Source organism: Hydractinia symbiolongicarpus, chromosome 8 (genome assembly GCF_029227915.1).
Source record: "Hydractinia symbiolongicarpus strain clone_291-10 chromosome 8, HSymV2.1, whole genome shotgun sequence".
Classification (NCBI taxonomy): Eukaryota; Metazoa; Cnidaria; class Hydrozoa; order Anthoathecata; family Hydractiniidae; genus Hydractinia; species Hydractinia symbiolongicarpus.
In genome coordinates this window covers 8,386,859-8,400,100 of record NC_079882.1, presented here as the reverse complement: position 1 = coordinate 8,400,100, position 13,242 = coordinate 8,386,859, and the positions used below count along the sequence as shown (strand labels likewise).

At 32.5% G+C, this 13,242-nt stretch overlaps 2 protein-coding genes across 3 annotated transcripts; both read right to left on the bottom strand.

Moving 5' to 3' along the window:
- Positions 1-431: 431 nt before the first annotated feature.
- LOC130656054 (mRNA export factor-like) lies at positions 432-5,970 on the bottom strand. Its single transcript, XM_057458892.1, has 10 exons — positions 5,390-5,970; positions 4,599-4,691; positions 3,850-3,936; positions 3,058-3,297; positions 2,947-2,973; positions 2,712-2,818; positions 1,579-1,651; positions 1,055-1,156; positions 886-978; positions 432-627 (listed from the first exon to the last, which is right to left on the bottom strand). The coding sequence occupies exons 1-10, from the start codon at positions 5,558-5,560 to the stop codon at positions 541-543; spliced, it is 1,080 nt and encodes a 359-aa protein (XP_057314875.1). The 5' UTR covers positions 5,561-5,970; the 3' UTR covers positions 432-540.
- Positions 5,971-10,523: 4,553 nt separating this feature from the next.
- LOC130656052 (uncharacterized) lies at positions 10,524-13,242 on the bottom strand. 2 transcript variants are annotated; one of them, XM_057458891.1, is made up of 4 exons: positions 13,104-13,242; positions 12,459-12,687; positions 11,703-11,825; positions 10,524-11,317 (listed from the first exon to the last, which is right to left on the bottom strand). In XM_057458891.1, the coding sequence occupies exons 2-4, from the start codon at positions 12,685-12,687 to the stop codon at positions 10,668-10,670; spliced, it is 1,002 nt and encodes a 333-aa protein (XP_057314874.1). In that variant the 5' UTR covers positions 13,104-13,242; the 3' UTR covers positions 10,524-10,667. The 2 variants fall into 2 exon arrangements, with proteins under 2 accessions (XP_057314874.1, XP_057314873.1); XM_057458890.1 differs by lacking the exon at positions 13,104-13,242 and adding an exon at positions 12,873-13,046.

The window sequence follows — 13,242 nt, the reverse complement described above, 5'->3', positions numbered from 1 at the left end:
GCGATTAGATAGTTTCAATAACTTTCAGAGAATTTATTTTTTGCTAATCACTTATGTTTAACGTTTTCATTCTAGCATAATTTTACAACTATTCAGTCCCCGCAATCAGACTCATCGGCGGAATCGTCAACTTTCATTGACGAAAGGGCACTCAGGACCTTTGTAGGGAAAGAAACCGACTGATGACAGTACTCATCTGGTACGAGACAGCGAAAAGAAAAATATTTCTTTAAGATAAGTTTAGGTAGGGTTAAAAATTGGTGAATTTACGCTAACACAATAAATTGTTCTGATAAAAGGAATTTTGCGAGAATTTAATTCCGCATATGATAGAATTGACAATAATTCGCGAGACCATATTTTTACGAATGGTGACAGTCGCAATTAAAGCAGTGAGTGAACGGGTGAAAATTAGCAGAAAAACGACGATATATAAACGTAACATTTTGTAAAAATAATATGTACAAAGCATCGTGATTGTCTAGTTTTTCTTCAGTTCTCTCCTGGTCCTTTCTTTAATTTCCCCATGTAAAGGTCGCTCTATTTTTTAGTTCTCGGCTTTAATTCATCTGCGCAGCTTCGTAAATATATTGCAGGTTTTACATTCGTATTGTAATATTCGTGACCCTAAAAGAATTATCATAATTATTAAGTAACAATTGCTGAAGTCAACAACAGCAACAGCAAAAACAACAATAACAATAACAACAATAAAACAACAGTAACAGCAACAATGACAACAACAACAACAATAATAAAACAACAACAATAAGAAGAACAACAATGACAACAACAACAACAATAATAAAACAACAACAATAAGAAGAACAACAATAACATGAACAACGTTGACGTAACACAAAAAATAATCTATAAAGTTTTAACCTTTGTCCAATCATAACCAATGGAATATGCAAATATGCTTCCCTCCGCATTAAAGCAACATGCAGTGATGGGTTGGGTACACGCGTCAGACGTCTAAACAAAACAATAAATAAGCAAACAAAACTTACCCACGGTTTATTATTTAGAAAAACATTATTAAAGACAGTACCTTTAGCTTAGTCCTCGCATCTTTATCCCAAAAGCTATATTTCCCATCAGAACCAGCCGTAGCTAAGGTACCATGTTGAGGGTGAAATGCAATATCATTTACCTAGAGATTCGTTTATAACATTGGCAATTTTAGGCGTTTATTCGAGGCGACCTGGCCTGGTTGACTGTGCTGGCTCGGCAAGGCGAGATCTCAGCTACTCTTTTCAACCTTTATTAAAAATAAAATGTGTTTATATGAACAGCAATCCAGCCTTGCCGAGATCCCGGTAAGGCGGGATTGATTTTTCTAAGGTAAACAAATTCTAGTGAGTTAACCCGCTTATGTGAGATGTTTCTTTTGTTTCTATGTTGATGTAATCAATTTCTTTTGTTATGATAATTATATTTTTTGTTCAGCATTGTTGAACGTGTTTATAATTTAGAGCCAGCCCGCCCAACCGGGATAAGTTTTTCTTGCAAATAAACACAATGGAAAAACCAGCTCGTCTGCATATAAACAGCTTCTTATTCGAAAGTACATACCGCGAATATATCCTGAGTTTGTCCAGCACCCGTCACATCAGATCTGTGGCATTTGAAAGTAAAATTCTCTTTTCTAAACATAAATAACATAAATAGTAGACTACTGTATAAATAGTTCAACTTTAGACCTAGTATTAAATAAGGATAAAACAAAACACCCGAATTGTTGTTTTTGTTAAATTTTTGATTTTTACATCATTGGAAAGCTTATAATTAACGATGTTCAACTTAAAATGTACAAAATACAGAAAATTATGAAAAACCCCTAAATTATATTTTTTCTAAGCTCTTTTCAATAAAATTTAATTTTTTAAAAAATTTTAAATTTTGATTTCTCGAAAACAATTTTTGCTCGATACACCGCTACGTTTTAGGATAAAAGGTGCAAGCATTTATTAATATCGAGACAAAACTTAAATATTAATGTTACTGAGCTCTCCAACGGTGTGTTTCCTTCATAAAAATAAATTGTTATGATAATATCACAGTGTAAAACTTAAAAGTACAATGGAGAAGCAGGAAGGCACCTATTCCATATAAATTTGAAAGTAGACTTTTAAACACAAAACCGAGACACCGTTTTAAGTTCTCGAGTGAATGGATTCATTGTTAAGTTTTAATAATTATGCCTGTACCTTTTGAAATTTAACACTATTCAGGAAAATTAGGAAAATTTGTCCGTGAGAAAACATGTACTTTTAAATTATATAATATTATTTCGCAGTCTAGAAAACGTAGCAAACATCCCCAACATGTTTAATAGGTGTTTCATATAAACTTAAGTTGCTGATAAACCACTTTAAACTTTTACTTCACAGAAAGTTAAATTTTTTTTTAAGATTATCAAAAACCCTGTTAGAATTAATAGTGTTTACCCACACTGTTCGAATAAATGTTAAATTTTAATCTTATATTCAGCCTACATAATCATTCCTTTTAAAATCAGCAAAAAAAGTGTTTGATAAAGTATAAGTTGTCTCTGAGAACCCGAAAAGAAATTACACAATGTCAAATTAGCAAGGTAAGATATTGTTTTAAAAACGCAGGCAAAAAAAAAAAAAAAAAAAAATACGTAGAGAAAATAATAAGAAAAAACTAAATAGAAAACAAAACCGCAGAAACAGTTCACTTACGGATCTGCAGGATTAATGTACTGCATCGCAACTCTCCCCTCAACTGAACCCAGAGCAAATCCGTTGGGTGTGCCCTTCTTGTCTTTACATATTGACACACATCGATGCTGATAACAAGGATAATTTCGCAAAAAAAATAATCAAGCAAGAAGATTTATGTTGCATTCAACGTAAACAGATCAATAGAAAAACTGGATAACTACGTTTGGGTTTTTCCTAATTTTCTAACACTAACCTGATATTTAAGTGGAGAATCAATTTTCTAAAGAGAAAAAGCACATAAGAGGAATGTGATTATTATCGGGGAAATTCATCATCAAAACAACAATGCAACAACGAAACTAACTTTATATTCCCGTGGTTGATCAGTTAGCGTGTATACTAAAATCCCTCTTTGAGCAGTAGATACAACAGCCATTGGATACATTACATCAGCACAATACACCTTTTCTATTGTATTCATTGATAGAATTGGATTTGCTTGCCGCGTGTCCCAGAATTTTAACGTTTTATCCCAGCTACCAGTCATTAAGCATTGATAGCTGGGGGCTTGAATCCAGTGTACTGTCTTGATTGGTGCATCATGCTACACAGAAATTATTAAAGTGGTAAAGCTTAAATTCAATTCTCATTACTTCACACCTCTTTGCTTTTATTTTTATTTCCAGTTTATCACGAAACATTCGGTGCTGCTTAGGCCACGAAATATTGATCATCTGTTATGCATGATCACAAGCATTTTTGGTCAAATTTTTTCCCTTTAACGAGCATATCGTTATGATTGTGTCAATACACTTGCTCTATGTAGAATGAGTTGAAGTTTTAGATTGGCACACCGACTTAAAGTTTGTGTTAGTGGATATAAGAAAAGACCAGTTCATTTCTAAATGTTTTTGTTAAGGATATGAAAATTTGAAATACTTGTTATGTTGGAAAAAAATTTCATTTTTTGGATAAAAATATGTAAACAAAGCCAAAGTTTTTATTTAATTCCTTAATGGGACAAAACATTGTTTACTTTTTATAAAACAAAGGTTTCCCTGACTTTAGTTCTGGACGAAGAGATACTATAGAGAGACTAAATCTGATATAAAAATAAGCATAATGCTAGCACGTATGCTATGAACTTTTAAAAAACCTGTGCACAAACAACAGATTGATTTGATGCCAGATCCCAAACTTTTGCTTGATTGTCTGCACCAGCTGTAAAAACCTTGCTTCCATCCTAAAATTTCAAAGGTCAAGCATGATAATTTGTCCCTACAACCCTACGCAAAATATGTTGAGACAACTCCAAAAATAAGTCAAAATAAAGGTTCTCCATCCCCTCCCCCTTGTATCAATGTTGCCTTACTGGAGACCCGCTCAGCACAGGCAGCTACTACCCTCAACCTTGAATTGGGGGAGGGGGGAAAAAAATTTGCAAAAAAATCATTTTGTCTCATAATTTTTGTGGGGGATTGTAGCTTCTAATTTGAAGCTAGAGACAAATTAATATCCTAATATATTACAAACTAATATATATATATACGTTTTTTATAAAAGCAACCAAGTTGAACTGAAACTGGGAGTGAGGTTAGAAACTAATTAACCTTTAACCAACACTTTAAAAAAATTGAAAGTTGAAAAACGAGGCCAAACTTAATTAATCTAACAAGAAACATATAATTCGTTGTTTTTTCTAATACAATATAATATACAATAATATTAAAGCTTAAAAAATAGCAAGAACAAAGCTAGGATATTCATCTTTATCCCTGTTTTGTTGTTTGATGCCAAAATTTTGTAAAATTAGAATATTAGCAACTTTTTAGCTAATTTCGCTGTTAGCACCTGTGGTTAAAATAAAAAAAGAAGCTGTGCTATTAAAAAAACGTTAAAACTCACAGTGTGCCAACAACAAGACAAAATTGGCTTCGAATGAGATTGTTCAGCTTTTGCAACTGTTGTGCCATTTCCCTGAACTTCCCAGCATCGTATCTAAAATAGAATGTGTAAAACTATAGGAGAAAGCAGATTAAAACAATAGAATGCATTCCAGAAAAATAACCTATAGGCAACATGACAGACTCATAGTTCTTGTGTGGTGTGTAAAAAACCTTTGCAACATAGATTATAGCTATATTAGAAATGCTATTTTTAAACCCGATATTTTTAAGCACAGGAGAACTTGAAATCAGGCTTGGGTATGTTTAAAAAATTTTATTTTTTAGTTCAAATACCGCATGGTTAAAATATCTTATTTCTCTAATACAATGTTTTAACCAAAAAAAGTCACTATTCGTTTAACGTGCTTTGAATACTCAGGGTAGGTTGCAAAAAAGTATGTAAATAGGGTAAAAGCTTTTTTTACAAACCTCTTCTGGGGAGGAAATTTACTACTTTAAATAAAACAATTTTTTTTGGCGACTAAAAATTCAGGAAAAAAGAAAATAACTCATAATTTCAACCTCAACATTATGCTTAGCATTATGATTATAATTTTTAGTAAATATTTAAAAAAAACCCATAATTTCATATTGATTTTGAAAATAAATAATTCAACAACTGTCAGCTAACTTTTTTGTCACCTTCATCGCCCGATAATTGAGTATATATCCATAAACCTTATTGATTGATTTTAATTGTTGTTTTCAAAATTATGTAAACAATAATGGTATATAATTGAAAAAACATACATTGTTATCCCAAGAAGAAGCTACAAGAAAGTTTGCTGTTGGACTAAATCGAAGACAGCTGATAGTATCTGATGGAGGTTGTGCAACTTCGATGTCTTTATTTGTTGACTGAGTTGTTGCTGATGCTGCACCAAAACCACCAAAAGTACTACTGCTGCCAAATAATGACATGGTTTGCAACTTTTATAGTAAAACTGGAATGTTATATAATATATACATTTACATGGTGCCTTTTATGTCCAATCTGAGGTGAACTATCAATCTATACAGAACGAATATATAACTGACATTCAACCATCAGTGGAGTCACAAAATGAGCAGGCCATATAATTACTTACTAGCATAGATTATCCTAAGCTATTGAGTCACTAAAAAACATTTAAGAGGCCTAGGACAAGTGAACGAGCGTCATTTTGATGAAAATTTTCATGTTAATCAACGCACCTTTATATAATATCTAAGCATGGATAAAGTTTGAATGCACTAAAATTACTGATTACAGAAAATGTCAAAATTTGCTTACTTAAATATAACATCTTGATTTATGCAGCATAATTAATTCTGAAATTCTTTAAATGCAAATATCTTGAGAACGAAAAGAAAAGACTTGTTAACTAACTTTTTAACTCTATAATATAAGTCCAACATCATTTTATACTTCAGTTACCCTTTTTTAAAAATAAATTCCTCTGGGGAGAGGCATCGATGGAGAAGAACAATGCAGAATCATTTCAAACGAGGCGCAGAGTTTATTTCTTACTCTACAAAGGAAGCGGTGGCAAAATATTTATATAATGATATATATACATTATTATATTATATTATTATATATATAACTAGTCAATAAAGCCCATGGAAAAATCCACTAGGGCAGAATTAAAGTTAAAAAAGGGTCAGTTGAATTTTGATGACGTCAGCAACTCATCCTCAAAAAATAATTTAGAACTTGTTTTGACGTTGCCTCTATTGTGTACAGTTTGAGCTGCTGATCAAGAAAATTAATATGATCATGTGCTTTTGACGTCATCACCTCGTTTCCAAGTTATTTGACCTCAAAGTTTTAGGTGCACTGTAATGGCTTCACTAACGTTAATATACTTTCCTTTGACGTTTATATTATTTCAACGTCAAAGTTTGGTAAATTACAGGACAATTTGATAGTTGATGTTTTATAGACTTTATCAAAGAAAATATATTATATTTTTATTTATATTTCATTTATATTATTTCAACGTTAAAGTTTGGTAAATTACAGGACAATTTGATAGCTGATGTTTTATAGACTTTATCAAAGAAAATCGTAAAGAATATCATCCACACAAGTCACACAAAGACACACGGAAGCTTCGTATTATTATATAGGATGTTTTTTATCTTCTAGAATTAAATAGAGAAATATGAGAATTAGAATTGATGAGAATTAAATATCTATGACAACAAAATTTTAACAATGCAAGATCAACAAGTCAAAATTTTCATTTTTCTTTCAATAAAACACTATTTTTTAAAGAATGGAGTCTATGGAGAGAAAGAGACCTGCTAAACCACTGGGAGCCTAGTGGTCACTTTTAATATAAATTCTTGTTCAAACCACCACTAAATGTTTTTACTTGCATTTGTTTTCTTACATACAATGTAAGAAAACATACAAAGACACCCAAATTTCACAGATAAATACTTGAATTTCAGATTATGCAGAAGAAATTTGATACAATAAATAAAAAAACAATGAAGCTAAATTCTGAAGTTTTCTAATTATTAAAAACTAAAATAGAACAAAAAAGGCAAAAAGATCTTATTTTATTCAGGTAAGTTTTTATTGGTTCTTATAAAAAAGCATGTACAGCGATTTCTTTCAGTGAGCAAGATTACACCCTGGCCAGTGTATGTAAGACTGAGGTGTGGGCTTATCCTTCCTGTTTAGCACCACAAAATTAGGACTATCATGTTCGGCAGGCACTCTACTGCACTTACTCACTTAAAAGATGGGCAATGTTGTACCAGTCTTTTATAGCTAAAAGGTTTGACTGACATTGTATATATGTGGTGGTAGTGATACTCTTACACAGCTTTGGCCTCGTTTTCATGTAATTTAATCATTGTAAAGACAACTTTATAAGAAATAAACTTGACATAAGAATCTTGTCGGGGAAAGCCGTCTTTCTAAGTTATATATATATATATCTACATTTAAAGATTATTACTAGCCTCGATTATAAATTTGACATAAGAACCTTATCGGGGAAAGCCTTCTTTCTAAGTTATATGTATATCTACATTTAAAGATTATTACTAGCCTCGATTCTATGTTATTTGGTCATTGACAAGAGAACAGTATAACCAGTAGGTAGGGAAGGGAGCTTTTTTTAAGTTATTTATGTATGAAATTATCGCTAATAGAAACTATTCAGTTCGAATCTATTGTAACGGTTTCCATCTGTATAATTTGTCAACGAAAAAGAAGAGCACATAGTTACTACAATAAAACTACTACCCTTAACAGTACCTCAATTTGGGTACTCTATGTTTTTAATCAAACAACCCCATCTCTGTCTCTGTTGTTCTGTTCGTTCGCAGTTGGTTCTCTGGTAGTTCTATATAGACTTGTTTGCTGCTGAATCCATAATCATTCTGTGAAGACTGGTGGTTACCTGTTTTAGTCCTTAAAGCTACTTTAATATATAGCTATATACTTGTTTACTTTTCAGCAGTAAAGCTCTTTGGCTCCCGTGTATTTGTGTGACAGGAAAAAAGATGCTAGGATTTAGTGAATAGAAAAAAAATCTTATTTCGTAAAAACATTGTGCAATTTTAGTCAACATAGTATGCAAGACAACAATGTAATATGTTTATTTTAGCAATATATTTCGAAGTATTACTTCATCATCAGGCTATAAGTAAAAGTATATAAACAGTAAAACTGGTAAATAAAAAGTATTCACATCACATATCAACATCTACCTACATACACTATACACGAGTTAAAAGGTATTATATAAATGATTAAAACTCCCATAAGGGATAAGTCATAATTAAACTTTTATTACTAATTCACGGCTTTTAAACTCGTCCTTTGTGTTTATTTTAGGCTTTATTTCCCGAATGAAAAGTGCCTCCAGTGTCATTAAATGATATTCCGACTTAATCGATTTTGCCATTATTTCTGCATGATTGATTGATAGCTCCACATTACATGTCTTGAAATGACGTCCCACAGCAATATATTTATGCTCTTTGATACGGGTTAGAAGATGTCGGGTAGTCTGCCCCACATAACACAATAGACATCGTGAACACGTTATTTTGTACACTAAACCGCTTTGCATAGGCTTCGCCACAGGTGCTTTCAATGATGGTAGAACTGATTTTATTTTCTTAATTGTAGAGACAATTTTGCATTGATGCGTTTTAACGAGCGTTCAAATTTCTCCATCACCTTCCCTCGATATTGAAGGAAAACAAGTTTTCTCTCTGCTTCATCGTCGTTACTTTCTTCTACCGTAGGTGATTTCGGTCGGTATATCTTTTCCAGGGTTTTCTCGATAATTTCTTCGTAAAACGATGGAGGGTACTGGTTATTCTCAAGGAGAGATTTTGCGTCCAGGAGACTTTGATGAAAATTCTCCCAGGTACTACATGCGTAATGAATCCTATACACCAGACCGGTTACTACGGAACTTTTATACTTTATGGATGCTAGCGAATGGAAGTTCATTGTTAATCCTGTGTCACTAGCTTTCCTATACCACGTTGATGTTAAATTCTCGCCTCTGTATGATTCGCATGTCCAGAAATGGAATACTGCCTTTTTGTTCTCTTTTCACGGTAAACTTTAGGTTGGGATGGAAGTTGTTTATTTCCATAAGTTTGTCATTAATTTGTTCTCTATTGATATCTCTCAGGATATCATCCATGTACCGGGAGTATAGCTTTGCGTCGTTTTTTATACGTGTGTGAAACTTGCTAAGCCAGCCATTAGCTATATTTAGAGCTGGCGGAAGAAAAATCGTTTGATATTTTAAAATGTTATTGAGTGTAGCTTGATGTCTTCTGATTTAACTGAAATCATTTAGCTAACTAGCTAGTAGAACTAACTAGCTATATTATTAGCTAGCTAGCTCATGGATTTTATTCACTATTGCAGCTATAGCTAGCCAGCTACAAACACAGAAAAGCTTTTGTTTCGTTAATATTCGGGAAAAATGTACAGTAAGTAACAAGAACAAACGTTCGAGAAAAGTATATTAACAAAATTAAAATAAACAAAATCCAAAATTCAACCTGCGGTTATAGAGGGTCCCTCAATTCATAGTCATAAGAAAGAGAGACTATGCTCAATTAGATGGCCATTTTTGTTTTGTCTCTAGGGCCGAGCCTCAGATACCTTGACACCCGAAAGTATACGATCCAAACAGACCCCGCCCGATGAATAAAGCAAATGAAAGTAAAGTAACATATTTTTTTTTGATATTTTTCTTAAAAACTCGTAGTTACGTTGTACTTCTTAAAATAACTCACAATTTTTCCTTAAAAATTTTGAGAAAAACTTGAAAATAAAACAAAAAAACCTTACGGTTTGATCACACATTCGTATGATCAAGGAACTTTACAATTGACAAACCGTACATTACATGCAACGGAATCTTAAAAAAACACTCGCTTTTTTCTGGCTACATTATTTTTCGTAAAACCGCATTGTGTTATTATAAAGCGCGTGTTATGAAATTGTTGTGCTTCCTTACTTATATTTTGTTTTATTTCTTTAGATCTATATACTGTATTACTAACATATGCTCCAGTTCTTTATGTTGAATAAATCCATTGTTTTGGTCCATTACTGTTATCACTTTCATGACAGTGCGTTTTGTGAGCACATCACATTTTGTTCAGTTTTGAAATATATCTCTAAAAGTTTTTATGCAAACGTTTCAAGCTTTGCATTTTTAATGAAAATGAATAAAAAATATAAAACCCCCGCAATTTGGAGATTTTTTAACATAATATTGTAGGTAACATTGTTGCACTTCTTTATCTTTGGTATTATTTTTATCAGAAAAAAAATTCAGAATTTACAGGGGTAGCTCATTTTTGTCCCCCGATCAACTTTTGACTGAGCCATTTTAAGACACATACCTGATGGGTTAAAAAAATGTGCTTTCTCTTCTTAAATATTTGTTTTACATCTCGTGGTAATGGGGGTTAGTGCTAGCCCACGACTAAAACTTAATAAGTTCTAAGTGCCTGAAAATACAGAAAAGATTTTATCAATATAAAATGTTCACACATAAGCTTGCGTCTCACTGTTACGCTTTACAACTATAAAATGGAGATTGTTCTTCAACAATCTGTGTCCCAGATGTTTTGTTTTTAAATTGCCCCATCCAACAATAACATCATTTAAGCGAGGTTTGTGATTGTATGAATTAAGTACGTCTTGCTTGCTTAGCTTTCCTTTATAAATAAACAATTCACTCAATTCCCCTTCAAACATCTGTCCAGGCGAGTCTATTACGTTATCATCGTGGTCTTGACCCAGATACAAACTTCCTTTTGTTTTTGGTAATCTCCATGTACCTTTTTCCATTCGTCCGGAGTGAAATTCTTTACCATCAAGGTACAACTGCCACGTTTTTCCCGATTGACCGGTCCAACAAAAATTTATCCACTTTCCTACTACAAATTTCCGAGGTGAGCGGGTTGTCACATTGTGTGAAATGACCGTCATTGTGTTAGTGTGAAACCAAACCATAAAGTCTTCTTTCCCACTGATGGTGTATGATACGACTCCTTTATACCCCCCGCCTGGTGAAACTCGCAATTTATACCAAAAGCATATGGAAATGTAGTCAGCTTGAGGAAATGTGATGTTGTGCAATGTTGGAATATTTTGAATTGTACGCTGCTTGAAGCTAACCACAAAATTTATGTCTAAGCAAATTAAATGAAAATATCAGAGATTTCTACAGGAAAGACAGTGAGGTGATAATAGTTTTATCCCTACTAATAACTTTAGGAATGATGAAAAGTGTGCCACAAACATCAATTTAACGCTTAGATTTAAATATAAAAAGGAGAAGCATAAGTATCATTGTTTCCTGAAGCCATATTGACTTGCACATACGCTTATGTGAGGTCTTTGAACGACAAATAAGTTCAGAATACTATTCTTCAATAATGGATAAGTCACAGTTAATAATATTTAAACGTCAAAGGAATCATTTCCTATCTCTCTAACGTCGGAATGATTTTTAATGTACAATTTTCAATTTGTAAGGCCGCTTTTGCAAGGCATAAGAAGATACGTCAATCTTACCTCGGCATTTATCAGAACCATCACCTACAAAGCCTTGCTTACAAATGCAATTTGTGTTTGGCGATTTGTTTTTCACGCATATAGCATTTGGGGCGCACTGAATCAAGTCACATGGATCGTTTGCTAAAGAAAAGTAATATATTAAAACAAATACAATGTATATATTAGGCAGATAATCCGAATCTTACAGATTTTCACAATGCTACAATTAACCAACCTTGTTCCCAGAGCAATGTTTTTGTTTTTTGATAAAAAAAAAGTTGCCCTTGGAACGAGGTTGGCAATCAAACCTCTTTTTTTTATCAGAACGTCAAAATTTCAACTAAAGCAGGATTGCTTATTTTCAACATTTTTTCAGCCTCTAATGTTCTTAGTTGTCTTCTTCTGAAAAGTTGAAAATGAAAAAGTAAAAAATGATTTTCGGCTTGAAAGAACTAGATGCTCTTGAAGTTATCCTTGTAATATATATTTGACATATTCTGCATGCGAAGTAGGAAAGAAGTGACTGTCTTACTGTTTTTAGTAATTCTAGCCTCACATTATTTTCTTTTTAATAATCCAAAAGGAAATTCAGGCTGAGTGCGTTCTTAATATGTTCTCAACTTTTGACAAAACGCCAGCCTTAATATTCTTATAAACTACGTTCTTATATAGAAAAATCGTGAAGTGATTATATTTTCATGAAAACTTCATACTGTTTAATGGCAATCTGACTAATATTACAATTTTTAACAATTCAATCTATTTCGTCAGCACCTGTATGCTTTGCTTTGATGCCATCGCTTGCACTTTTCTTTGCGTTCATGTACAATATCACAAAAACAACCAGCAGAACCAACAAAATGATCAAAACAATCGAAAAAACAACAAGTCTTCGGTTTTGCTTGATGCGAATTTTCTTCAAAGCGTAAAAATCAAAATCGTGAGAAATATTTTTGGTACTATCTTCACGCAATTCAGTAGTATCTTGATCCATATTTGTCATCTAAATAAGAAAAAAAAACATGTCTGGTAGTGACGCTTAAACTTCATTTACTTCTACGTCTACAACGACGTAGGACTAAAATAGGTGATTTTCAACGACAAATTATTGCAAGCCCCGAACAATTAGGTCAGGTATCTTGATAATCCTATATTTACAACTGCAATACAAGCATGCAATGAATTTACCGTTTCATTCTTCATAAATTTTTTGTCATTACTGATACACGTCCGGCATAAATGCAGTTTAATTAATACCAAACGCTGTGTCAACTTTAACTGCTTAAAAGCGTTCTTGCGTTTTATCTGCAAATCCAAATCAATCATATCGATTTTAATAAAACAACTCTAAACGTCTGCAAATTTGAGGATTAAAAAGAGTTTAATAATCATTTGTTTGTGCAGAATCAAATTACTTACTTTGTCTGAATGAAATAAGCTTAGTGTGCTGTGACTTCACATCGTTGTTTGTTTGTAAGAGAATAAATAGATATGCGACGTTAATGACATAAAAGGGGATTAAATTTTAAATGTGAGAACGCATGCTTTTTATTGGTTA

What these genes read in the sequence shown, in the direction of transcription:
- LOC130656054 (XM_057458892.1), bottom strand. Translation starts at nt 5,560, where the DNA reads ATGTCATTATTTGGCAGCAGTAGTACTTTTGGTGGTTTTGGTGCAGCA. An exon ending in TACATTAATCCTGCAGATCC is followed by an intron (nt 1,652 to 2,711) that starts GTAAGTGAACTG and finishes ATTTATGTTTAG; the next exon opens with AAAAGAGAATTTTACTTTCA. An exon ending in TTGGTTATGATTGGACAAAG is followed by an intron (nt 628 to 885) that starts GTTAAAACTTTA and finishes TAATTCTTTTAG; the next exon opens with GGTCACGAATATTACAATAC.
- LOC130656052 (XM_057458890.1), bottom strand. Translation starts at nt 13,010, where the DNA reads ATGATTGATTTGGATTTGCAGATAAAACGCAAGAACGCTTTTAAGCAG. An exon ending in AATTTATGAAGAATGAAACG is followed by an intron (nt 12,688 to 12,872) that starts GTAAATTCATTG and finishes TTTCTTATTTAG; the next exon opens with ATGACAAATATGGATCAAGA. An exon ending in CATCAAAGCAAAGCATACAG is followed by an intron (nt 11,826 to 12,458) that starts GTGCTGACGAAA and finishes ACTTTTCTTTAG; the next exon opens with CAAACGATCCATGTGACTTG.